Below are 25950 nucleotides of genomic sequence, written 5' to 3'. Positions count from 1 at the left end.
AGGGCACCCCACATACCACCTTGCCAGGCGCACACATACTACTACCACCATCACGGGAGTTGCTACGGGGGAAAAGACTATCACCACCATCATCCATAGTGCAGCCCCCCTGTCACTGTGCCAGCCCGAGAAGGAGCGAGGGAGGAGAGGTAGAGATTCCTACAGATACCTCAGGTCATACACCGTGCACTTCACTACTGCTCCCATCCTCCTGGGAAGCTCTTCCTCGTGGTTGCTGCAGAGCTGGATTTGGAGATGGAATCACAGGAAGGGATAGGGGACGAGGCAGCCGCACAACATGACAGTGATGATGATGACGAGTCTGACGACGACCTTGATGATGGACAACCATGGCAGTATGGGGCGGAGGTGGAACCAACCGGGCCCTCTGAAACGCTGGCCAGGATGGCGAGCTGTATGCTTCGTTACTTGCACGCTGACTGTCGTATTGTTAGCATGAAGCAAAGAGATGAGTACTGGATAGCCACACTTTTAGACCCTCAGTATAAAGCCAGAATGGGGGAGTTTTTTGCTCCTTCCGAGAGGGAGGCAAAATTGGCTTATTATCAAGAGAAGCTATGCAGCCAGCTTGTCACGGCTTTCAAACTGCAAACACCTGCTGCAAGCATGTCTGACCGGGGGGCCACTCTCCGCTCCCCACTGTCTCATCGTTCCACCGCCTCTGGCAGAGCTATCTCTGCAATAGGCGGCGGCGGCGGCGGCGGCGGCGGCGGCGGCGGCGGCGGCGGCGGCGGCGGCGGCGGCGGCGGCGGCGGCGGCGGCGGCGGCGGCGGCGGCGGCCGCCAATTCAGTTTGGAAAATATGATGACAACGTTTTTACATCCAATACCCCGACCTGACACACATCGTAGTCACCAAAGGGATGTTCACCATCACCAGGTGCAGCACCTAAACAACAAGGTTCACTCGTACCTGGAGTGTGCCCTTTCTCCGTCAGAAATGCTGATCCCAGACCCCATGGACTTCTGGGTCAGCAGATTGGATCATTGGCAAGAACTGGCCCAGTTTGCCATGGGTGTACTGTCTTGTCCACCCTCCAGTGTAGCGTCAGAGAGGGTATTCAGCGCGGCAGGGGGCTTCGTCACCCCTAAGCAAACAAGATTGTCCGCCAACAGCTTGGAAAATCTCACGTTTCTGAAAATGAATCAAGCGTGGATCGGTGAGGATTTTAAAACCCCTGTGCCTGATGCCACTGATTAGATCTGACATTGCTGCTGCTGCCGCTGCCGCCTGCTACTGCCACCTGCTACTACGGGATTCTGTCCTGTCCACTCTTTTTTTAATGTGCCACTGTTGGTGCTGCTACCACTTCTACCACCAATCCACCCCCAGTGCCGTCTGCTACAAGCAGGCCTGCCCCACCACAGGGCTTTGTCCTGTGACTATCCAGTGTCTTTTAATGTGCTGCTACTACTACTACCACCCTTGCTGTCCATTGGCTACCTCTACTACCACCCTTGCTGTCCGTTGGCTACCTCTACTACCACCAATACACCTCCACTGCCGTCTGCTACAAGCAGGCCTGAGGCCTGTTCCACCACAGGGCTTTGTCCTGTGACTATCCAGTGTCTTTTAATGTACTGCTACTACTACTACCACCCTTGCTGTCCGTTGGCTACCTCTATTACCACCAATACACCTCCACTGCCGTCTGCTACAAGCAGGCCTGAGGCCTGCTCCACCACAGGGCTTTGTCCTGTGACTGTCCAGTTTCTTTTAATGTGCTGCTACTACTACTACCACCCTTGCTGTCTGTTGGCTACCTCTACTACCACCAATACACCTCCACTGCCATCTGCTACAAGCAGGCCTGCCCCACCACAGGGCTTTGTCCTGTGACTGTCCAGTCTCTTTTAATGTGCTGCTACTTCTACTACTACCACCACCCGTGCTGTCTGTTGGCTACCTCTACTACCACCAATACACCAAAGTGAATGATTTCTAGATATAGCTGGACAATTGAAACCCTCATTGGTCACCCACTGGTCCCTTCTTCCCCTCAACTGTTGAAGTGGACAGAAGATAACGTGCCTCCATTTTGGAAGACTGTATAAAGTTCTTCAGTAAACGTGAGTTATTCAAATCCCCTGTGTCGTCTGGTCCCTGCACTGCATAACATCAAGGGCACCCCACATACCACCTTGCCAGGCGCACACATACTACTACCACCATCACGGGAGTTGCTACGGGGGAAAAGACTATCACCACCATCATCCATAGTGCAGCCCCCCTGTCACTGTGCCAGCCCGAGAAGGAGCGAGGGAGGAGAGGTAGAGATTCCTACAGATACCTCAGGCCATACACCGTGCACTTCACTACTGCTCCCATCCTCCTGGGAAGCTCTTCCTCGTGGTTGCTGCATATAAACTTTGGCGTCACGAACAGGATACGTTTAAATCTCATGTGGCCCCCAAACCTGAGAGACTTTGTCCCAAAGCCCTGGTCCCCACCATACAAAGCTGCAACCGCAGCTGTAAGAGACTATTTCAGCCCCAAAAGGGGTTAAAATCACTGTTTCCCGGCAGTTCCAGCCCAAAAGGGGTTAATCCGCCATTTTACCTCACAAACTGCTGCGTCACAGTTCCATTTACCCGCTCCAGACAGGTTAACCTGCGGCGCCAGTCTAGCGCCACCATCTGGATGATTATAGGAACTCACAATATCCAGCACAGGTAACAGGAAACGGCCGAAAACTGCTAGGCGCCGCCATCTTGGATGAGTGAAGCCTCTGCACGGCACCTCCACCGCGGATCCCCTGCAACCAGCAACTCTCCCAAAAACATCACAGGAGAGCAACGGAACAGCCCGGTAACAAAGTACAGCCCAGAGGGAAGCAACAGCATACCATCGGTGAGTCCCGATTCAATTGGCCATCAAGTTAACCCCTGCTGTACCACCACCGGTGCCCAATAAAAAGCCCGGGAGCATCCTGGACATCACTCCGGACCCAATAAAAAGTCCGGGAGCACCTTTAACAAGACCCCCGACTCAGTTAAAAGTCTGGGAGCGCCAATAATAGGCATTGGAAAAATTTAAAGGGACAGTAACAATGTCGGACTCAAGTGACACGGAAGAGCCCGGTCTCAGCACGGTCACTACACCGGCCATGACAGAAAGAACAACACCTGCTGCAGCACCCTGCATCATGCCGCTGTCCATGCCCTACTATGCAGGGGCCCCATGGCTGCCCCACTACAAAGGTGAACCACACACCTTAAAAGACTTTAGAAAAAAGATGCTTGCCATGTTCCGCCTCTACCCCATTCCAGAAGAACAGAAGGTAGAGATCTTAATGGGACAACTACAAGATGTGGCCCTAAAAGAAGTGGAGTCCTGGCCACGTATCCAAAAGAAGGCTGTGGATCAGATCCTGGTCCAGCTACGTACCACCTTTGAGCCCAAATCCATCTCTGAGCTCAGGATGAGGTTCATGGACAGAGTTCAGCAACCAGGTGAGACACTCCGAAATTTTGCTCTTTCCTTACAGGAGAACATGAGGGCCATGATACAAGCCGACCCCCATGAGGCTGAAAAAGCAGACAGAATCCTGAGGGAGCAGTTCATTGAAGGAGTCGCCTCAGATTCCATGAGTCATCAACTACAAATGATGTCCGTCCAGAACCCTGACAGCACCTTCCATGAGTTTAAAGAACTGGCCATAGAGGTACTAGAAAGAAGGCCCAGAAGAAGAACAGTCAGGGCTACCACCCCTCTTAAAGAGGCAGAAGAGGAACCTGTCCCAGTAGCACCACATCCAACACCTTGCAAGCCCATCACCTACCAGGCTACACAGGCTCAAATCACAGCTGGAGGAGATCAGTACCAAGATCAACTGAAACTCATTGCCAAAAGCCTGGAGCAAGTCTGCCAACGACTGGAGAATCTAGAAGCCAGCTCTCCAGTAAAATGTGAGCTGCCAACATCTAGAGACAGTTATCCAAATAGTCCTAGCAAGGGCTACCGCAATAGTCCCAACAAAACGTCGACAGATCGCTTTGATGAACATGGGAGACCTGCCTGCAGACACTGCCATAAGATAGGTCACCAAGAACGTCAATGCTGGGCGTTAAACGGACGTCTCCCGAGGCAGAGGACCATTCCTCGGGAGGAGAAATAATAGGTCCCAAAGATCCAAAATGGCTGCCACGGTTTGTCGGACCTCGTCCAGAAGTTACCATCCGCATCAATGGAGTACCATTTGCTGCCCTCCTGGATACGGGATCCCAAGTGACAACCATCCAGCAGGCCGCCTTTGAACAACACTGGAGTAGCGAGATCCTGATGCAACCTCCAGAAGCCTGGTTAGACGTCATCGCTACCAACGGCCAGTCTCTACCTCTGCACGGGTACTGGGAGCCTACTGTCCAAGTGGGAGGAGTGCACTTACCTCAGCAAGGAGTCCTCGTGATCAAAGTTAAAGATCAAGGACAACCCACAGTAATTCTGGGAATGAACATCCTAAAGCACTGCTATGGAGAAATGCTAGAGGCCCTACGACAATCCGTCCCCAAGGCTTCCCAGGCTGCCCAGAAGGTAATACACAAGACCATCCGTGTACTGGCTGCCCAACAGCGATTCACCAACGCCAGAGGAGAGATCTGCAGAGCTCGCATCAAGGACCACCATCCAGTAACCCTAAAACCTGGCACAGAAACACTGCTATGGTGTCGGGCCCGTTCAGGCCTACAAGGACTTGACTACCAAGCCCTAGTGGAACCAATACCACTAGATGAACATCCAATGGTTATGGCTGCCCGAAGTTTAGTGACTGTGGTCGAAGGGAAAGTACCCATCCGTCTTCTCAACTTAGGAGACCATTCAGTAACCCTGAGGAAGTACTACCCTGTAGCACAGCTGTCCCAACTCAGTGTGCAAGACCTGGTGGACATTCCAACTGTCACCGCTAAACAGGCTGCACAGCAACTAAAGACGTCAGAAGAAGCACCAGTAACACCCTGGTGGGGAGAAATCCATGTGGGAACTGCAACAACACCTGCCTACCAGATCCAAGGAGTACTTGAAGTGGCTCAGGATAGCCATGAAGCCTTCAGTAAGCATCCTCTGGACAATGGGAGAGCAAAAGACATTGAGCACACTATTCCCACTGGTACTCATCCTCCCATTAAGGAAAGACACAGGCCTATACCACCTGCCCTATACCAAGACGTGAAGCAGATGGTCCACGACATGAAAGAGGCTAAAGTCATCCAAGAAAGTCACAGCCCCTGGGCTGCACCACTAGTTCTTGTCAGGAAGAAAGATGGCAACCTTCGCTTCTGTGTGGATTACAGAAAAATTAATAACATTACCCACAAGGATGCCTATCCTCTTCCAAGGATTGAAGAATCTCTGACAGCCCTGGGATCAGCTGCCTACTTCTCTACACTGGATCTCACAAGTGGTTACTGGCAAGTACCAATGTCTCCAGCTGATAGGGAGAAGACAGCCTTCACCACCTCAATGGGCTTATTCGAGTTCAATTGCATGCCCTTCGGACTGTGCAATGCTCCTGGAACATTCCAAAGGCTGATGGAAAGATGCCTAGGTCACAGGAACTTTGAGACTCTGCTCCTATACCTGGATGACGTCATAGTCTACTCCAAGTCCTATGAAGATCATCTCAAGCATCTAGCTGAAGTGTTCCAGGTCCTAACCAAAAATGGCTTAAAAATCAAACCCTCCAAGTGTCACCTCCTCCAACCTCAAGTCCAGTACTTGGGACATATAGTGAGCGCAGAAGGCATAAAGCCAGATCCTGAGAAGATAGCTGCTGTCTACAGTTGGCCTACACCTACCACTGTGAAGGAAGTAAGAAGCTTTCTCGGATTTGCCGGGTACTACCGGAGATTCATTCCTCATTTTGCCCGCATCGCTGAACCGCTACAAGAACTCTTGAGGGGGCACCCTAAAGAACACTTGAAGAGGAGAATTCCCATTAACTGGAAGGAAGAACAAGAAATTGCCTTCCAGTTACTAAAAAGATTATTGACTGAACCACCCATTCTGGGCTACCCAGATTACAGCCTGCCCTTCCATCTTTACACAGATGCAAGCAACCAAGGACTTGGTGCAGTGCTGGCCCAACAACAAGGAGACAAAGAAAGAGTGATCGCCTATGCAAGTAGAGCACTCAAAGGAGCTGAAAGAAACGATCAGAACTATAGTTCCTTCAAGCTGGAGTTCCTTGCATTGGTCTGGGCCGTCACAGAGAAGTTTAAGGACTAACTTGCCGCTTCTTCCTTCACTGTCTTCACAGATAACAACCCGCTAGCACACCTGAACACCGCAAGGCTGGGAGCCTTAGAACAGAGATGGGCTTCACGATTAGCAAATTACAACTTCGTGGTCAAATACAGAACAGGCAAGTCCAACATCAATGCGGATGCCTTGTCCCGCCTGCCTACAGGAGAAGACCCGGAGAATCCTGATGATGACAACCACAAAGAGGAAGTAGAGATGCCTGCATTCTACAACCGCTTTGCAGATCCTGATGCTATCAACAACAAAACCCAGGTACATTGTTCTTCCCAACAGGCCAAGAAGCAGTCACCAGAACAAGAACAATGGGCCCTGTTGCAAGCTGAGAGCAGAGTGATTGGAGATATCCTAGACTACCTGGATACCAAAAAAAATACCCATTGGAATCCGCCGAGGCAACACAGACCCAGAACTACTTCGCCTTTGGAGACAAAGGAAACGTCTCTTTGAAGAGAATGGTCTGCTGCTGAGGAGAGTGCTGGATCCCATCACCAGTAATCGGCTGCACCAAATTGTCATCCCAAGGAGAGATGCCAAAGTTGTCCTTGAGGCATACCACAACAAGTCTGGACACTTTGGAGTTCAAAAGACAGAAGCTACAATTCGCAGAAGATTCTATTGGATCGGAATTAGAGGTGATGTCGAGAAATGGTGTCAAGAATGTACTGCTTGTGCCTTAGCAAGAGGAGAGAAGCCAAACCAAAAGGCCCCTCTGCATCCTATCGTGAGTCATCGACCGCTGGAGATCGTGGCAATCGACCATGTGAAAATGGAGCCAAGTAGAACAGGATACACCTATGCCATGACCATCATCGACCATTACACCAAATTCACAGTCGCAGTACCAGTAAAGGACTTGACAGCAAAGACCACCGCTGCAGTCTTCCTAAAAACTTTCCTTCTACCCTATGGCTGTCCTGAGAAGATCTTGACAGATAGAGGTTCTGCATTTGAATCCCAACTATTTCAGGAACTTTGTCAGCTGTACAACTGTAAGAAACTAAGAACAACCGCTTACCATCCCCAAGGAAATGGGTTGTGTGAGAAGATGAACCAGATTCTGATTGAGATGCTCAGAACTTTACCGCCTCATCAGAGAGCTGTCTGGCCAAATCATTTGCCTGAGTTGGTGTACATCTACAACAACACTATGCAAGCCTCCACAGGTTACACCCCATACTTCCTATTGTTCGGAAGACAAGGAAAGCTGCCTTCAGACATTTCATTGAATGTGTCCGTTCCAGATGACTTGAACCCTCTACCAACCACAGAGTGGGTGAGTGAACACCAAAGACGCATGGCTGATGCAAATGAAATTGTTGAAGCTAGGATGGAAGAAGCGAGAAAGAAGCAACAACATGATTATGACCAACATGCTAATGCTAAACCCTTTCAAGTTGGAGACCTTGTCTGGTTGAAAAACTTTCAAAGAACCAGCAAATTGGACACTAAGTGGGAAAGAATCCCTTATACCATCAAGGCTGTCCCATACCAAGGAACAGATATCTATGAGATCCAAAGAGATGGTAAACAACCGCAAATTGTCCACCGTAACAGGCTTAAACTGTGCCTACAAGATCAACAGTTGCCTACCATTGAACAGGAAATATCAATTGAAGAACCAGTTGCAATTGATCTACCAGAAGTAACTGAAGCTATTGAAGCAACAACTACTGAGTCCTCAACTCAAGAGCAACACTTGGACATAAAGAACCCACTGAGTTGGTGGTTTACCCCAATTTTGTCATTCCTTGCACCTGATCCTACACCTACAGTGTCTACAACTCACACAGAGGACAGATCACATCATGTACCTGCTGTTGTTGTACCTGAACCTGTCAGGAGATCAGAGAGAACCACTAAAGGAGTGAAACCAGTTCGCTATAGGGATTGAATATAATTGCAAGTAGGGAACAAGAAAGACTCTTATGTTCTAGAGCCCCTTCTTCATTTCTTCATTTATTCCTATCCAAGTTAGGCCGAAGCCTACCAACCCTTGTTACGTTCAAGAGGGAATATCCCCATAGACTCTGACGTACCAGAGCCCCTCATATCCTAAGTGCCATAAACTGTTGGACACTGCCGCTCATCTTGACTTGAGACTTCTGCCCCTCATCTTCCAACTGTTACAGAAGAAATCTTCGCCCCTATTCCCCCTTCGAGAGTCAAGAATACAGGAATACAATGTTATTAAGATGTTTGCATTTCATGTTAACCCTTTTTACATCTTTTAGGCTGTTCATATCCAAGAAAACGACGAGGACGTCTTGTCTTAAGTCCGGGAGTATGCAGCATCCCAGAAGATACCCTTCTGGTTCCCTGTTATTTGTATGTCATGCATTGTATGTGTTTTACATGTCTTTATTATTTTTCACACAGTGTGCTGTTCACCAGCTGAAGAGAAGGATGAAGGTATCAGTGGGGAGCCACTAGATGGTGCATTGTACATCTAGCATTGTTTGAAAAGGGGGTGGAGCCTGGCTACAGCCCTAGAGACTCACTCTGACTCTGTCTCACAGTCTACACAGAGGAGTCGGGTCGTGTCTGTGAGGAGACAGACATGTCTGCTAGCTGCTCTGACACAGCAGATTAATACAATCCTTTCAACTGGCAACAGGTCTCAGCACCTGCAGCCCAATGCAAGAGGAGGAACAGTAAGGAGATTGTAACCAGCATATCATCTCTATCATCACCACAGCAAGTATTATTTAGCTGAAAAGCTGTCTGTCTGTTTCTGAGGAGAAGTCTATATAATATTGGGCCTCAGAACTCCTGCTGGCGCTGTTACCGGTTCTGCCGCACGCCACAATTAATATAAGAAGTGTCTATCAAGTCACTCAACTACAACCCTCATCACTGAGAAAAGTGAGTTCATTTATTACACACGCTGCTGGAAAAGTGAATGATTTCTAGATATAGCTGGACAATTGAAACCCTCATTGGTCACCCACTGGTCCCTTCTTCCCCTCAACTGTTGAAGTGGACAGAAGATAACGTGCCTCCATTTTGGAAGACTGTATAAAGTTCTTCAGTAAACGTGAGTTATTCAAATCCCCTGTGTCGTCTGGTCCCTGCACTGCATAACATCAAGGGCACCCCACATACCACCTTGCCAGGCGCACACATACTACTACCACCATCACGGGAGTTGCTACGGGGGAAAAGACTATCACCACCATCATCCATAGTGCAGCCCCCCTGTCACTGTGCCAGCCCGAGAAGGAGCGAGGGAGGAGAGGTAGAGATTCCTACAGATACCTCAGGTCATACACCGTGCACTTCACTACTGCTCCCATCCTCCTGGGAAGCTCTTCCTCGTGGTTGCTGCAGAGCTGGATTTGGAGATGGAATCACAGGAAGGGATAGGGGACGAGGCAGCCGCACAACATGACAGTGATGATGATGACGAGTCTGACGACGACCTTGATGATGGACAACCATGGCAGTATGGGGCGGAGGTGGAACCAACCGGGCCCTCTGAAACGCTGGCCAGGATGGCGAGCTGTATGCTTCGTTACTTGCACGCTGACTGTCGTATTGTTAGCATGAAGCAAAGAGATGAGTACTGGATAGCCACACTTTTAGACCCTCAGTATAAAGCCAGAATGGGGGAGTTTTTTGCTCCTTCCGAGAGGGAGGCAAAATTGGCTTATTATCAAGAGAAGCTATGCAGCCAGCTTGTCACGGCTTTCAAACTGCAAACACCTGCTGCAAGCATGTCTGACCGGGGGGCCACTCTCCGCTCCCCACTGTCTCATCGTTCCACCGCCTCTGGCAGAGCTATCTCTGCAATAGGCGCCGCCGCCGCCAATTCAGTTTGGAAAATATGATGACAACGTTTTTACATCCAATACCCCGACCTGACACACATCGTAGTCACCAAAGGGATGTTCACCATCACCAGGTGCAGCACCTAAACAACCAGGTTCACTCGTACCTGGAGTGTGCCCTTTCTCCGTCAGAAATGCTGATCCCAGACCCCATGGACTTCTGGGTCAGCAGATTGGATCATTGGCAAGAACTGGCCCAGTTTGCCATGGGTGTACTGTCTTGTCCACCCTCCAGTGTAGCGTCAGAGAGGGTATTCAGCGCGGCAGGGGGCTTCGTCACCCCTAAGCAAACAAGATTGTCCGCCAACAGCTTGGAAAATCTCACGTTTCTGAAAATGAATCAAGCGTGGATCGGTGAGGATTTTAAAACCCCTGTGCCTGATGCCACTGATTAGATCTGACATTGCTGCTGCTGCCGCTGCCGCCTGCTACTGCCACCTGCTACTACGGGATTCTGTCCTGTCCACTCTTTTTTTAATGTGCCACTGTTGGTGCTGCTACCACTTCTACCACCAATCCACCCCCAGTGCCGTCTGCTACAAGCAGGCCTGCCCCACCACAGGGCTTTGTCCTGTGACTATCCAGTGTCTTTTAATGTGCTGCTACTACTACTACCACCCTTGCTGTCCATTGGCTACCTCTACTACCACCCTTGCTGTCCGTTGGCTACCTCTACTACCACCAATACACCTCCACTGCCGTCTGCTACAAGCAGGCCTGAGGCCTGTTCCACCACAGGGCTTTGTCCTGTGACTATCCAGTGTCTTTTAATGTACTGCTACTACTACTACCACCCTTGCTGTCCGTTGGCTACCTCTATTACCACCAATACACCTCCACTGCCGTCTGCTACAAGCAGGCCTGAGGCCTGCTCCACCACAGGGCTTTGTCCTGTGACTGTCCAGTTTCTTTTAATGTGCTGCTACTACTACTACCACCCTTGCTGTCTGTTGGCTACCTCTACTACCACCAATACACCTCCACTGCCATCTGCTACAAGCAGGCCTGCCCCACCACAGGGCTTTGTCCTGTGACTGTCCAGTCTCTTTTAATGTGCTGCTACTTCTACTACTACCACCACCCGTGCTGTCTGTTGGCTACCTCTACTACCACCAATACACCTCCACTGCCGTCTGCTACAAGCAGGCCTGAGGCCTCCCCCACCAAAGGGCTTTGTCCTGTGACTGTCCAGTCTCTTTTAATGTGCTACTACTACTACTACTACCACCCTTGCTGTCTGTTGGCTACCTCTACTACCACCAATACACCTCCACTGCCGTCTGCTACAAGCAGGCCTGAGGCCTGCCCCACCACAGGGCTTTGTCCTGTGACTGTCCAGTCTCTTTTAATGTGCTGCTGCTACTACTACTACTACTACCACCACCCGTGCTGTCTGTTGGCTACCTCTACTACCACCAATACACCTCCACTGCCGTCTGCTACAAGCAGGCCTGCCCCACCACAGGGCTTTGTCCTGTGACTGTCCAGTCTCTTTTAATGTGCTACTACTACTACTACTACCACCACCCGTGCTGTCTGTTGGCTACCTCTACTACCACCAATACACCTCCACTGCCGTCTGCTACAAGCAGGCCTGCCCCACCACAGGGCTTTGTCCTGTGACTGTCCAGTCTCTTTTAATGTGCTGCTACTACTACCACTACCCTTGCTGTCCGTTGGCTACCTCTATTACCACCAATACACCTCCACTGCCGTCTGCTACAAGCAGGCCTGAGGCCTGCCCCACCACAGGGCTTTGTCCTGTGACTGTCCAGTGTCTTTTAATGTGCTGCTACTACTACTACCACCACCCTTGCTGTCTGTTGGCTACCTCTATTACCACCAATACACCTCCACTGCCGTCTGCTACAAGCAGACCTGCCCCACCACAGGGCTTTGTCCTGTGACTGTCCAGTCTCTTTTAATGTGCTGCTACTACTACTACTACTACCACTACCACCAATACACCTCCACTGCCGTCTGCTACAAGCAGGCCTGAGGCCTGCCCCACCACAGGGCTTTGTCCTGTGACTGTCCAGTCTCTTTTAATGTGCTGCTACTACTACTACCACCCTTGCTGTCTGTTGGCTACCTCTACTACTACCAATTCACCTCCACTGCCGTCTGCTACAAGCAGGCCTGAGGCCTGCCCCACCACAGGGCTTTGTCCTGTGACTGTCCAGTCTCTTTTAATGTGCTGCTACTACTACTACTACCACCCTTGCTGTCTGTTGGCTACCTCTACTACCACCAATACACCTCCACTGCCGTCTGCTACAAGCAGGCCTGAGGCCTGCCCCACCACAGGGCTTTGTCGTGTGACTGTCCAGTCTCTTTTAATGTGCTGCTACTACTACTACCACCCTTGCTGTCCGTTGGCTACCTCTACTACCACCAATACACCTCCACTGTCGTCTGCTACAAGCAGGCCTGGAGGGCTTGTGAAAAGCCATAGCTTGTTGCTTTTACATCCATGTATGGATGAACCCCGGCAGGCATCTGCCAATAAAAAGGGTACATTTTTTGAGGGCTTGTCAAAAGCCATTGCTTCTTGCTTTTACATTACATCCATGTATGGATGAACCCCGGCAGGCATCTGCCAATAAAAAGGGTAAATTTTTGGAGGGCTTGCACTCAAAAGCCATTGCTTGTTGCTTTTACATTACATCCATGTATGGATGAGCCCCGGCAGGCATCTCCCAATAAAAAGGGTAAATTTTTGGAGGGCTTGTCAAAAGCCATTGCTTGTTGCTTTTACATTACATCCATGTCTGGATGAACCCCGGCAGGCATCTGCCAATAAAAAGGGTACATTTTTGGAGGGGTTGTCAAAAGCCATTGCTTGTTGCTTTTACATTACTTCCATGTATGGATGAACCCCGGCAGGCATCTGCCAATAAAAAGGGTAAATTTTTGGAGGGCTTGTCAAAAGCCATTGCTTGTTGCTTTTACATTACATCCATGTCTGGATGAACCCCGGCAGGCATCTGCCAATAAAAAGGGTACATTTTTGGAGGGCTTGTGAAAAGCCATTGCTTGTTGTTTTTACATCCATGTATGGATGAACCCCGGCAGGCATCTGCCACCATAAAGGGTAAATTTTTTGAGGGCTTGTCAAAAGCCATTGCTTCTTCTTTTACCACCTTGTATGTATGAACCCTGGCAGGCATCTGCTGCCAAAAATGGTTAATTTTTGTACCTTTTTTAACAATGCATTAAGCAAACAACATGCACAAGTGCAGTGGTTTCTGTTAGTTATCACCGTGTCCCATCCCTTTTCCTATAACTATACATGTTGGCGTAACTTTGACACTAACTTTGCCTTAAAGGGTTATTCCCAAGTTGACTAAAATTTTTTTTTTAGACTTTCTAAGCAGGAAATTAACTTTAAAACATTTGCTGTTAAAATGTTTTAAAAATTCATTCCCTAAGTACCTTTTTTTTACACTTGATAACTCAGCAAGTGCTGGTTATCTTTTCAAAAAAGGGGCGTGAGCGGCTCGATGTCAATCAAGCCGCTCCGCTCTGCAGTGTGCGCGCTCCCGACGTTGCTAGATACTGTCGTTCTAGCAACATCGGGAGAATGTTCGTCTGAAGCAGGCATGGTAAGCCCGATTGAGACGAACTTACCGTGAATGTCAACTACACTACACTACACTACACTACACTACAGTATATTCACCCCGTTTCGGCAAACAACTCCCCCCCCCCCCACCCTGTCACTACATGTAATGTTTGTATCCGCCGCACCGGTGCTGCATCAGCACCTGGCAAACAACAAAAAATATATAAAAAATATAAACTCACCTAAGACGTTCCTACGGAGCTCTGAAAGGTCCCGTCACTTGCCATCTTCCTTCTTCTTGGCGCCGCTCGCATTCATAGTAACAATGCGTTGTGGCGCAGATGACATAATCATATCAGGCACACGTGATTACGTCATCTGCGCCCACCACTCTGTAATTGTGAATGGGAGCATTAGAAGAAAAGTGACGGTACCGTTCAGATCTTGGTGGGAACATCTTAGGTGAGTTTATTTATGTATGTATGTGTATATGTGCATGTATGTATGTTTGCATGTATGTATGTTGGCATGTATGTATGTTTGCATGTATGTATGTGTATATGTGCATGTATGTATGTTTGCATGTATGTATGTATGCATGTTGCCATGTATGTATGTTGTCATGTATGTATGTGTATATGTGCATGTATGTATGTTGTCATGTATGTATGTTGTCATGTATGTGTATATGTGCATGTATGCATGTATGTTGCCATGTATGTATGTTGTCATGTATGTATGTGTATATGTGCATGTATGTATGTATGTTGGCATGTATGTATATATGTGCATGTTAGTATATATGTGCATGTTAGTATGTATGTATGCATGTATGTTGGCATGTATGTATGTTTGCATGTATGTATGTATGTATGCATGCATGCATGTTGTCATGTATGTATGTTGTCATGTATGTATGTATGTATGTGTATATGTGCATGTATGTATGTATGTATGTTGTCATGTATGTGTATATGTGTGTGTGTGTGTGTGTGTGTGTGTGTGTGTATGTATGTATGTTGGCATGTTTGTATGTTGGCATGTATGTATATATGTGCATGTTAGTATATATGTGCATGTTTGTATGTATGCTTGCATGCATGTATGTATGTATGTATGTTGTCATGTATGTATGTATGTATGTGTATATGTGCATGTATGTATGTTTGCATGTATGTATGTTGTCATGTATGTATGTTGTCATGTATGTGTATATGTGCATGTATGCATGTATGTATGCATGTTGCCATGTATGTATGTTGTCATGTATGTATGCATGTATGTGTATATGTATGTATGTATGTATGTATGTATGTATGTATGAGCTAAACACAAAAAATGGGTATAAACCATACCTAATAGAAATCCCAAAATATGCAATCCATATATAGCACGGTGCCGTTTTCGGAGAGCAATAATTCAAAAAGAAAAAAACAAAAAATATTTTCCAAAACATACCAGGCACTCTTTGGGATAAGAACAATTTTGTATACATTTTTATTAAATTCCATATAAAAATATATTTTAAAGATTTTTCATATATAAATATATCTCTTTCCTCTTTTATCCATAATACAAAGATGTTTTATAGGAAAAGAAAAGGGTTTGAGAAAACACATTTGTTTCAAACTAGATGTACATAATTTAAAAAAATGTCTCCTGGGCAGGATACCAACACAGACTTTTATAACATTACTTCCATTAATTTATCCCCCTCTAAACACAATGACATGTCATGATGAGATATCTAGGTAATAGGTGTTCTATACATAAGCCATAATCAGACCCATATAAGAGATTAGCTATACATAAATGTATGTATGTATGTTGGCATGTATGTATGTTGGCATGTATGTATATATGTGCATGTTAGTATATATGTGCATGTTAGTATTCATGTTTGTATGTATGTATGTATGTATGTTGTCATGTATGTATGTTTGCATGTATGTATGTATGTATGTGTATATGTGCATGTATGTATGTTTGCATGTATGTATGTATGTGTATATGTGCATGTATGTATGTTTGCATGTATGTATGCATGTTGCCATGTATGTATGTTGTCATGTATGTATGTGTATATGTGCATGTATGTATGTTGTCATGTATGTATGTTGTCATGTATGTGTATATGTGCATGTATGTATGTATGTATGTATGTATGTAGGTATGTTGCCATGTATGTATGTATGTTGTCATGTATGTATGTATGTATGTGTATATGTGCATGTATGTATGTATATTGGCATGTATGTATGTTGGCATGTATGTATATATGTGCATGTTAGTATATATGTGCATGTTAGTATGTATGTATGTATGTATGTATCTATGTTGGCATGTATGTATGTTTGCATGTATGTAGGTATGCATGCATGTTGTCATGTATGTATGTTGTCATGTATGTATGTATGTATGTATGTGTATATGTGCATGTATGTATGTTGTCATGTATGTATGTATGTATGTATGTATGTATGTGTGTGTGTGTGTGTGTGTATGTATGTATGTATGTATGTATGTATGTTGGCATGTTTGTATGTATATATGTGCATGTTAGTATATATGTGCATGTTAGTATGCATGTTTGTATGTATGCTTGCATGTATGTATGTTGTCATGTATGTATGTGTATATGTGCATGTATGTATGTTTGCATGTATGTTGTCATGTATGTGTATATGTGCATGTATGCATGTATGTATGCATGTTGCCATGTATGTATGTTGTCATGTATGTGTATATGTATGTATGTTGGCATGTATGTATGTATGTTGGCATGTATGTATATATGTGCATGTTAGTATATATGTGCATGTTAGTATGCATGTTTGTATGTATGTTTGCATGTATGTATGTATGTATGTATGTATGTTGTCATGTATGTGTATATGTGCATGTATGCATGTATGTATGCATGTTGCCATCTATGTATGTATGTATGTATGTTGTCATGTATGTATGTATGTATGTATGTATGTATGTATGTTGGCATGTATATATGTTGGCATGTATGTATATATGTGCATGTTAGTATATATGTGCATGTTAGTATGCTTGTTTGTATGTATGTATGTATGTATGTTGTCATGTATGTATGTGTATATGTGCATGTATGTATGTTTGCATGTATGTATGTTGTCATGTATGTATGTATGTGTATATGTGCATGTATGTATGTTTGCATGTATGTTGTCATGTATGTATGTGTATATGTGCATGTATGTATGTTTGCATGTATGTTGTCATGTATGTATGTGTGTTGTCATGTATGTGTATATGTGCATGTATGTATGTATGTATGTTTGCATGTATGCATGTTGGCATGTATGTATGTATGTATATGTGTGCATGTGTGTTTGCATGTATGGTTGCTTGTATGTATGCTTGCATGTATGTATATATGTGCATGTTAGTATATATGTGCATGTTAGTATGTATGTTTGCATGTATGTATGTATGTATGTATGTATGTATGTTGTCATGTATGTATGTATGTATGTATGTTGTCATGTATGTATATATGTGCATGTCAGTATGTATGTATGTATGTATGTATGTATATATGTGCATGTTAGTATATATGTGCATGTTAGTATGTATGTATGTATGTATGTATGTATCTATGTTGGCATGTATGTATGTTTGCATGTATGTAGGTATGCATGCATGTTGTCATGTATGTATGTTGTCATGTATGTATGTATGTATGTATGTATGTGTATATGTGCATGTATGTATGTTGTCATGTATGTATGTATGTATGTATGTATGTGTGTGTGTATGTATGTATGTATGTATGTTGGCATGTTTGTATGTATATATGTGCATGTTAGTATATATGTGCATGTTAGTATGCATGTTTGTATGTATGCTTGCATGTATGTATGTTGTCATGTATGTATGTGTATATGTGCATGTATGTATGTTTGCATGTATGTTGTCATGTATGTGTATATGTGCATGTATGCATGTATGCATGTTGCCATGTATGTATGTTGTCATGTATGTGTATATGTATGTATGTTGGCATGTATGTATGTATGTTGGCATGTATGTATATATGTGCATGTTAGTATATATGTGCATGTTAGTATGCATGTTTGTATGTATGTTTGCATGTATGTATGTATGTATGTATGTATGTATGTATGTTGTCATGTATGTGTATATGTGCATGTATGCATGTATGTATGCATGTTGCCATGTATGTATGTATGTTGTCATGTATGTATGTATGTATGTATGTATGTATGTATGTTGGCATGTATATATGTTGGCATGTATGTATATATGTGCATGTTAGTATATATGTGCATGTTAGTATGCTTGTTTGTATGTATGTATGTATGTATGTTGTCATGTATGTATGTGTATATGTGCATGTATGTATGTTTGCATGTATGTATGTTGTCATGTATGTATGTGTATATGTGCATGTATGTATGTTTGCATGTATGTTGTCATGTATGTATGTGTATATGTGCATGTATGTATGTTTGCATGTATGTGGTCATGTATGTATGTGTGTTGTCATGTATGTGTATATGTGCATGTATGTATGTATGTATGTTTGCATGTATGCATGTTGGCATGTATGTATATGTGTGCATGTGTGTTTGCATGTATGGTTGCTTGTATGTATGCTTGCATGTATGTATATATGTGCATGTTAGTATATATGTGCATGTTAGTATGTATGTTTGCATGTATGTATGTATGTATGTATGTATGTATGTATGTATGTATGTTGTCATGTATGTATGTATGTATGTATGTATGTTGTCATGTATGTATATATGTGCATGTCAGTATGTATGTATGTATGTATGTATGTATGTAGTCATGTATGTATGTATGTATGTATGTTGTCATGTATGTATGTATGTAGTCATGTATGTATGTTGTCATGTATGTATGTGTATTTGTACATGTATGTATGTTTGCATGTATGTTGGCATGTATGTATGTATGTTGTCATGTATGTATGTATGTATGTATGTATGAATGTATGTATGTATGTATGTATGTGTGTTGTCATGTATGTGTATATGTGCATGTATGTATGTTGTCATGTATGTATGTGTATATGTGCATGTATGTTGACATGTATGTTGGCATGTATGTATATGTGTGCATGTATGTTTGTATGTATGGTTGTTTGTTTGTATGTATGTTTGCATGTATGTATGTTTGCATGAATGTATATATGTGCATGTTAGTATATATGTGCATGTTAGTATGTATGTTTGCATGTATGTATGTATGTATGTATGTATGTATGTTGTCATGTATGTATGTTGTCATGTATGTATGTATGTATGTATGTATGTTGTCATGTATGTATATATGTGCATGTTAGTATGTATGTTTGTATGTATGTATGTTGTCATGTATGTATGTTGTCATGTATGTATGTGTGAAAGTGATTAGAATATGTTTAAAAGATAACATTTTGCATGGACTCCATCTTGTATGGTAGGCGTCCATTTTGGATCATTGGAATCCATCTTTTGGCCTGAAGGAGCCATCTTGAGATGAATAAGTAAAAAGTAATATGTCAGCAGATGTCCTGAAGCAATTCTATGTTATGTGTTCTTGAATTGAATGTTTTATTACTCTTGTAAGGAGCAGATCAAATAGTCTTGGTCGAATGAACAATGACATTGTTTACCATGAGGGAAGGGGATTCAGCCCTCTGTTTAAATGATTTAAACTTATCTGCAGTATCCTTTCTCTAGTGAGATACGAAGTAGACACATTAACTTGTGTATCTGAAATGTGTGTCTTCTCCATGGGACAAGGTTCAGGCCACCTGGGGCTTGGAGGGTGAAGAATTATTATAATGCATTGAAATATTCTCATTGCCTGAATCAGAGTCATTATCATATTGTAGATGATTGGCTGAAACCAAAGCCTACACCTTTCCTGTCATTATACTTATATACTTGTTTGGATCAATAAAGTTCAGAGAAGGATTTTGAGCATACAAGCATGGTCTCTTGTGTCATCTTTTCTCTCAGATATATATATCTATCACCTATGATTTGGAAACTGGATAAATCACTGGAGGGCGGGTATCGGTTGACATACCCATTACAAATTTCAGTCTAATATATTTTGGCCCATAATTGCGTTAACAGTATGTATGTATGTATGTAGTCATGTATGTATGTTGTCATGTATGTATGTTGTCATGTATGTATATATGTGCATGTTAGTATGTATGTTTGCATGTATGTATGTGCATGCTTGTATATATGTATGTATGTTTGTTTGTATATATGTCTGTATGGCCATGTATGATACTGTCTGCTGGCGCCCTGTATCTAAGTCAACTTGGCGGCAGGCTTCTATACATGGTATAACAGTCAGTATCACACATGAAACTGAAACTAAGCCTACGACATGTTTTATTTCTTTTTTTTATATATATTTTTTTTTTTACAGGTTTGGTGTTTGGACTACGTCGGTTTCGAGGACTACTTAGATGACGTTTTTTTTTCTACAATAAAATGGTTAATGAGGGTTGTGTTGGGGGTGCTTTATTTCAATAAAATATTTTATCTATATCTTTGTCTTTTCTTTTCAAGTTTTATTACTACCACTTTAGTAATGGCCGCGGTCTGAGTGACAACGTCCATTACTAAGGGGAGGCTTAGTGTTAGCCGGTGCAGAGGCTAACACTAACCACCATTATTACCCCGGTACCCACCACCACCAGGGGTGCCGGGTAGAGCCAGGTACGATCCAGTACCCGACCATCTGTTGTGATGGTCGGGCTCTGGGGCGGCCGCAGGCTGGTATTATGAGGCTGGGAAGGGCCAAAAACAGTGGACCTTCCCACCCTTGTAATGCTAGGCTGCTGCTGCTGTGTTGTATCTGGCTGGTTATAAAAGTGGGGGGGACCCCCACGTCATTTTTTTAAATTATTTATTTATTATTTTTATTAAAAAGACATGGGGTTCCACCCAATTTATCATAACCAGCCACAAACAACACAGTGTTATTAGCCTGGGAATGTACTAAACCAGTGGCCCCTCCCACCCGTGTAATGCCAGGCTGCTGCGGCCTTGTATATGGCTGGTTATTAAAAATGTGGAGGACCCAACGTCTATTGTTAAATTTTAAAAAAACCCGACGTGGGGGTCCCCCCCATTTTTATAACCAGCCCGATACAACACAGCAGCAGCAGCCTAGCATTACAAGGGTGGGAAGGTCCACTGTTTTTGGCCCTTCCCAGCCTCATAATACCAGCCTGCGGCCGCCCCAGTGCACAGCCATCACAACAGATGGTCGGGTACTGGATCGTACCAAGCTCTTCCCGGCACCCCTGGTGGTGGTGGGTACCGGGGTAATAATGGGTGGTTAGTGCTAGCCTCTGCAACGGCTAACACTAAGTACCGCCTTAATAATGGACGCTGTCAATCAGCCAACTGCCATTATCTAGGCACTAATAAAGTTTTAAAAAAAAACACAAATACAATTTTTTTTATTGAAATAAGAAATCCCCAACAAAACCCTCGTTAACCATTTTATTAAAATTTGCAAAAAACGTAGATATACGCAGTAGTCCAACGAATCGAAGATGTAGTCCAATCGGTACATCAAAATCTGCAACAACATTAAAAAAAAGTTATCAATGTGAACAATACCGATACTTATACTCACCTACACACACACAAACAACCACACACAAACATATACACAAACACATATAAACACACACCCATATATTACACAAACACACACATAAACACACAAACACATACACACAAACATATACACAAACACATGTACACAAACACCCATATATACACAAACACACAAACACATACACAAACACACACATATATATATACACACAAACATATACACATGCACAAACACACCCATATATACACAAACACACACACACATAAACACAAAAAAACACACATATACACACAAACATATACACAAACACATGTACACAAACACACCCATATATACACAAACACACATACACAAACACACCCATATATACACAAACACACCCATATATACACATATACAAAAACACACACAAACATATACAGACACAAACATATACACATATGCACAAACACACCCGTATATACACAAACACACACACACACACACACACACACATATACACAAACACACACATATACATATACAAAAACACACAAACATATACACACAAACATATACACAAACACATGTCCACAAACACACCCATATATACACAAACACATATACAAACACATACACAAACATATACACAAACAGACCCATATATACACAAACACACCCATATATACACAAACATACCCATATATACACAAACACACACATATATACACAAACACACACACACATAAACACACCAAAAAAACACACACATATACACACAAACATATACACATATACACACAAACATATGTACACAAACACACCCATATATACACATACACAAACACATACACAAACACACACATATACAAACAAACACACACACACACACACACACAAACATATACACACAAACATATACACACACACATAAACACACACACATACACAAACATATACACAAACACACCCATATATACACAAACACACACACATAAACACACACACATATACACAAACACAGATATACACACACACACACACACACACACACTTACCTTTAGCGGAGCGCAGACTTCTCCTCGCTACGGGTGCCTTCCACTGCATCTCCTGTGCATGCGCCGAGATGCACGTTCACGAGTAAATGACATCCTCTGCTCAGGACGCAGAGGATGTCATTACGCATGCGCGGCCACCGCTAAAGGTAAATAGCGGTGGCCGGGAACCTAGGCAACGAGCAAGATACAAAGAGGGACTGACCGCAACTTCAATCAAGATTATCAAGAAAACGACATCGCTGGACGATGGACAGGTAATTAGAAAACTTCTTATTTTTACATGGGGGAGCTTCATAGCTACATTTATCAACTTGGGAAAAGACAGCTCAAAAGTACTTGGATACACTCATGGGTGACCTAAGAGTGTTATACAGGGCTTCTAGGGCTTTTAAACAGTGTTATACACGATTTTTAGGGGCTTTCTTGTATTACAGGTTCGGTCAGAACTAGTTCGGTCCGAATCAAACATTTTCATGAAATTCGGCGAAACCAGCCGAACCGAACTAGACAGTCTAAGACACCCTCTGCTCATGTATTGGACAGAACAGTCCATGTGAGCAGCTCAGGCCAATCTGAGAACAGTGGGAGTGTCTGTAGCTAATTTGGGACAGCACAGAGGGGACACTAAAATAGCAGATCCGCAACAGAGGGGCACAACTCGAGGGCACCAGGTAATAGTACTCAATATACACCATCATATTTAAAATCATATTTAAAATGTTGTCCCAGGACTGGAGGGTTGCTTTAAGACTGGCGTGTCAAACACTAGTCTTAGGCTTTATTCAGACGAACGTAAAATACGCGCGTGCAACGCGCGTGATTTTCACGCGCGTTGCCCGGACCTATATTAGTCTATGGGGCCGTGCAGACATGTGCGTGGTTTTTGCGCAGCGTTGCTCCGTTGCCAAAAAGGCACGACATGTCCGTTGATTCAGCGTTTTCAACGCATCACGCACCCATTGAAGTCAATGGGTGCGTGAAAACAACGCAGGGCACACGGAAGCACCTCCGTACGCACAGCGTTTTTCACGCAACACTTGTTAAGTCTATGTAAAGGAGTTGAGCAGACTAGACAAAACAACTACAAACCAGGAAGTGGCTTTTCACTTTCTGAGCACATGCGCACAGTTTAAACTGACATCTGCAGCAATAGTAGTTTTTTAACCTGTAAAACAACCCAAAAACATCAAACACGGGCCAAAGTGTGAGGTAACGTGAAATCTTGATGCGAACATGTGCTCACAGCAAGCAGGTGTTGGAGAAGGTGTCTTTTTGTAGGCTGCCCTCTCCATTACTCTACCCTCCGTTGTTTTGACGCGCGTAAAAACGCATGCCATACGCGCGTTAAATACGCTATCACGCTGCCCAAACGGATGCCACACGCAACTCCAACGCAACCGAAACGGCGCGTTTTTCACGCGCGCAAAAACGCAACGTTCGTGTGAATCCAGCCTTAAGCTGATTTACGTTGGCAGTAAATGTGGCAAATATATTAAGAGGTGCACACTTCAAAATATATTTGCCACATCTTTGGCTGTCTGTGCAACAGAAATGCAGATCTACACCTGTTACGAGCAGACGTAGATTTGCACCATAACTTCTGCCAGCTTTTGACATAAATTATAATAAATCTGTAGTTTCGGTGAAAACCCTGCCTTTTTTTGCCAAACCCCACCCCCTTTTCTCACCACTTTCGGAAAGTGGCAAGAAAAGTAAAAAGTCGCTAGTTTCAGCACAACTATGGCAACTGTCAAAATGTGAAACTTTTTTACGCCACAAAACTGGCGTAAACCTTTTGATATATTCCCCCATGTGCAATGCCAAGCATTGACTAGAGTGGTGTAAAACACGCCACCACTGGACTCTGGAGTATGTTCTCTGGAGTGATGAATCAAGTTTTACTGCGCTACCTACCGGAATACTTAGTGCCCACCGTAAAAATTTGTGGAATAGGGATAATGGTCCAGGTTGTTTTTCAGGGTTCTGGCTAGGCCAGTGAAGGGTAATTTTAATGCCACAGTATATACAGACATTTTAGACCAGAGGTCCTCAACTGGTGTTCGCCGTCCGAAGCTGGGCCATGGACACCAGTTGTCCGGACAAGTGGAATCGCTAGCATCGGGCATCCGGGACAGATGCATTATCTGTGGCACTATCTATAGGGGTGGTATGTGACTCTTTCTATGGGGGGAGTGGCACTATCTACAGGGGGGGTGTGACCCAATTTACAAGGGGGTATTTGACACCAGGGCCAGACTGGTGCTGAAATTCAGCCCTGGGATTTGAAAGCACACAGGCCCACTTGTTGTTTGGTGAATGTGAAATATATGATCATGTTCACACAGGGCAGATACGCTGCGTAAAAGTACACAGTACCAAATTGAGGTGCAATTTTTCTGGTGGAATGTCCTTTGCGGAAAACAGTGGTTATAAAACAAAAAGGTTATACTTACCCCGGTCTCCGTAGTCATGGCGACGCATCACCTGTGATTGGCTGCAGCGGTCACATGGGATGAAACATCAACTGAGAAGGCAGGACTTGACGGAGAAGTATAGAGCGGAGTAAGTGTAAGGGTATGTTCACACGCTGGACTAAAAACGGTTGTAAAATACGGGGAAAGAATAAGGGAAAACAGCCTCGTTTTTTAAGCATCAAGCATTTTTTGATGCGTTTTTTTGCGGCCGTTTTTGGAGCTGTTTTTCTATTGACCCAATGAAAAACGGCTCAAGAAGTGACATGCACTTCTTTTTACGGGGAATTTTCTACAAACAACCGTGTAAAAAACCGCCCCGTCGGAACAAAATGCCATTTTACCTATTTAAATAAATGGGCAGATGTTTGGAGGCGTTCAGATTTCATTTTTTTAGCAGTTTTTGGGCGTGTTTACAGCCGGAAAAAATAAGCCGTGTGAACATACCCTCTGTTTTTTTTTCTGAGCTTTTCCGCCGCAATAATCGCAACAACTGCTATTTGTTGCAGGTTTTACATCCCCGTTGAATTCAATAGGAAAAACCTGCAACAGAAAAGCAGCAATTCTAAAACATAAATTGACATGCTGCGGATTAAAAAATAGCAATGCAAGTCAATTTACGAACGTTTTTTCGGCTGATTTTTTTTGGCAGTGTGTGGATGAGATTTGTTTAAATCTCATCCACTCTGCTAACTACTGTATTACGATGCAGAAAATCTGCAGTGTTTATGCTATGTGTAGGCATACCCTGTTTGTTCGCTTGTAGGTTATGAGAAGGTGTGTTGAGTGCAGCATGGCTACATTATATATCATATAGTTACAGATGTACCTGGTATTACAAGATAGAAAGGAGAAAAGAGGGCTGGCACTGCCCTAATTCAGACACAAGGTTATCCCATGGGGTGCGCATCAACAGAAAACAGCACGCTGTATAATATAGTAGACAGTAGAAATTTGTTTGTGGCAATAAAGCTTATTTATTAATAACGATCTCGGTCTGTTTGGTGTGGAATGAACCTATGGCCGTTTCGCGCTACACGCGCTTCGTCAAGGCCCTGGCGTCACTTCCTCTTTGCTCCTTAAATATCTTGCTCTATACGAGCCTACGT

At 44.0% G+C, this 25950-nt stretch overlaps 1 protein-coding gene across 1 annotated transcript in view; it reads right to left on the bottom strand.

Annotated features, from left to right (window-relative positions):
• LOC142743175 (uncharacterized) overlaps positions 1-24841 on the bottom strand; it is a 195468-nt gene extending 170627 nt beyond the window's left edge. The window contains exon 1 of the mRNA XM_075853709.1: positions 24824-24841. Coding sequence (XP_075709824.1) covers positions 24824-24841 — 18 coding nt within the window. The remainder of the gene's footprint in view (positions 1-24823) is intronic.
• Between the last annotated feature and the right edge of the window lie 1109 nt (positions 24842-25950).

The sequence above is a fragment of the Rhinoderma darwinii genome, chromosome 1 (genome assembly GCF_050947455.1).
Source record: "Rhinoderma darwinii isolate aRhiDar2 chromosome 1, aRhiDar2.hap1, whole genome shotgun sequence".
NCBI classification, from domain to species: domain Eukaryota; kingdom Metazoa; phylum Chordata; class Amphibia; order Anura; family Rhinodermatidae; genus Rhinoderma; species Rhinoderma darwinii.
Note: the sequence above shows the minus strand (reverse complement) of the source record. Positions and strands in the feature narration are given on the sequence as shown.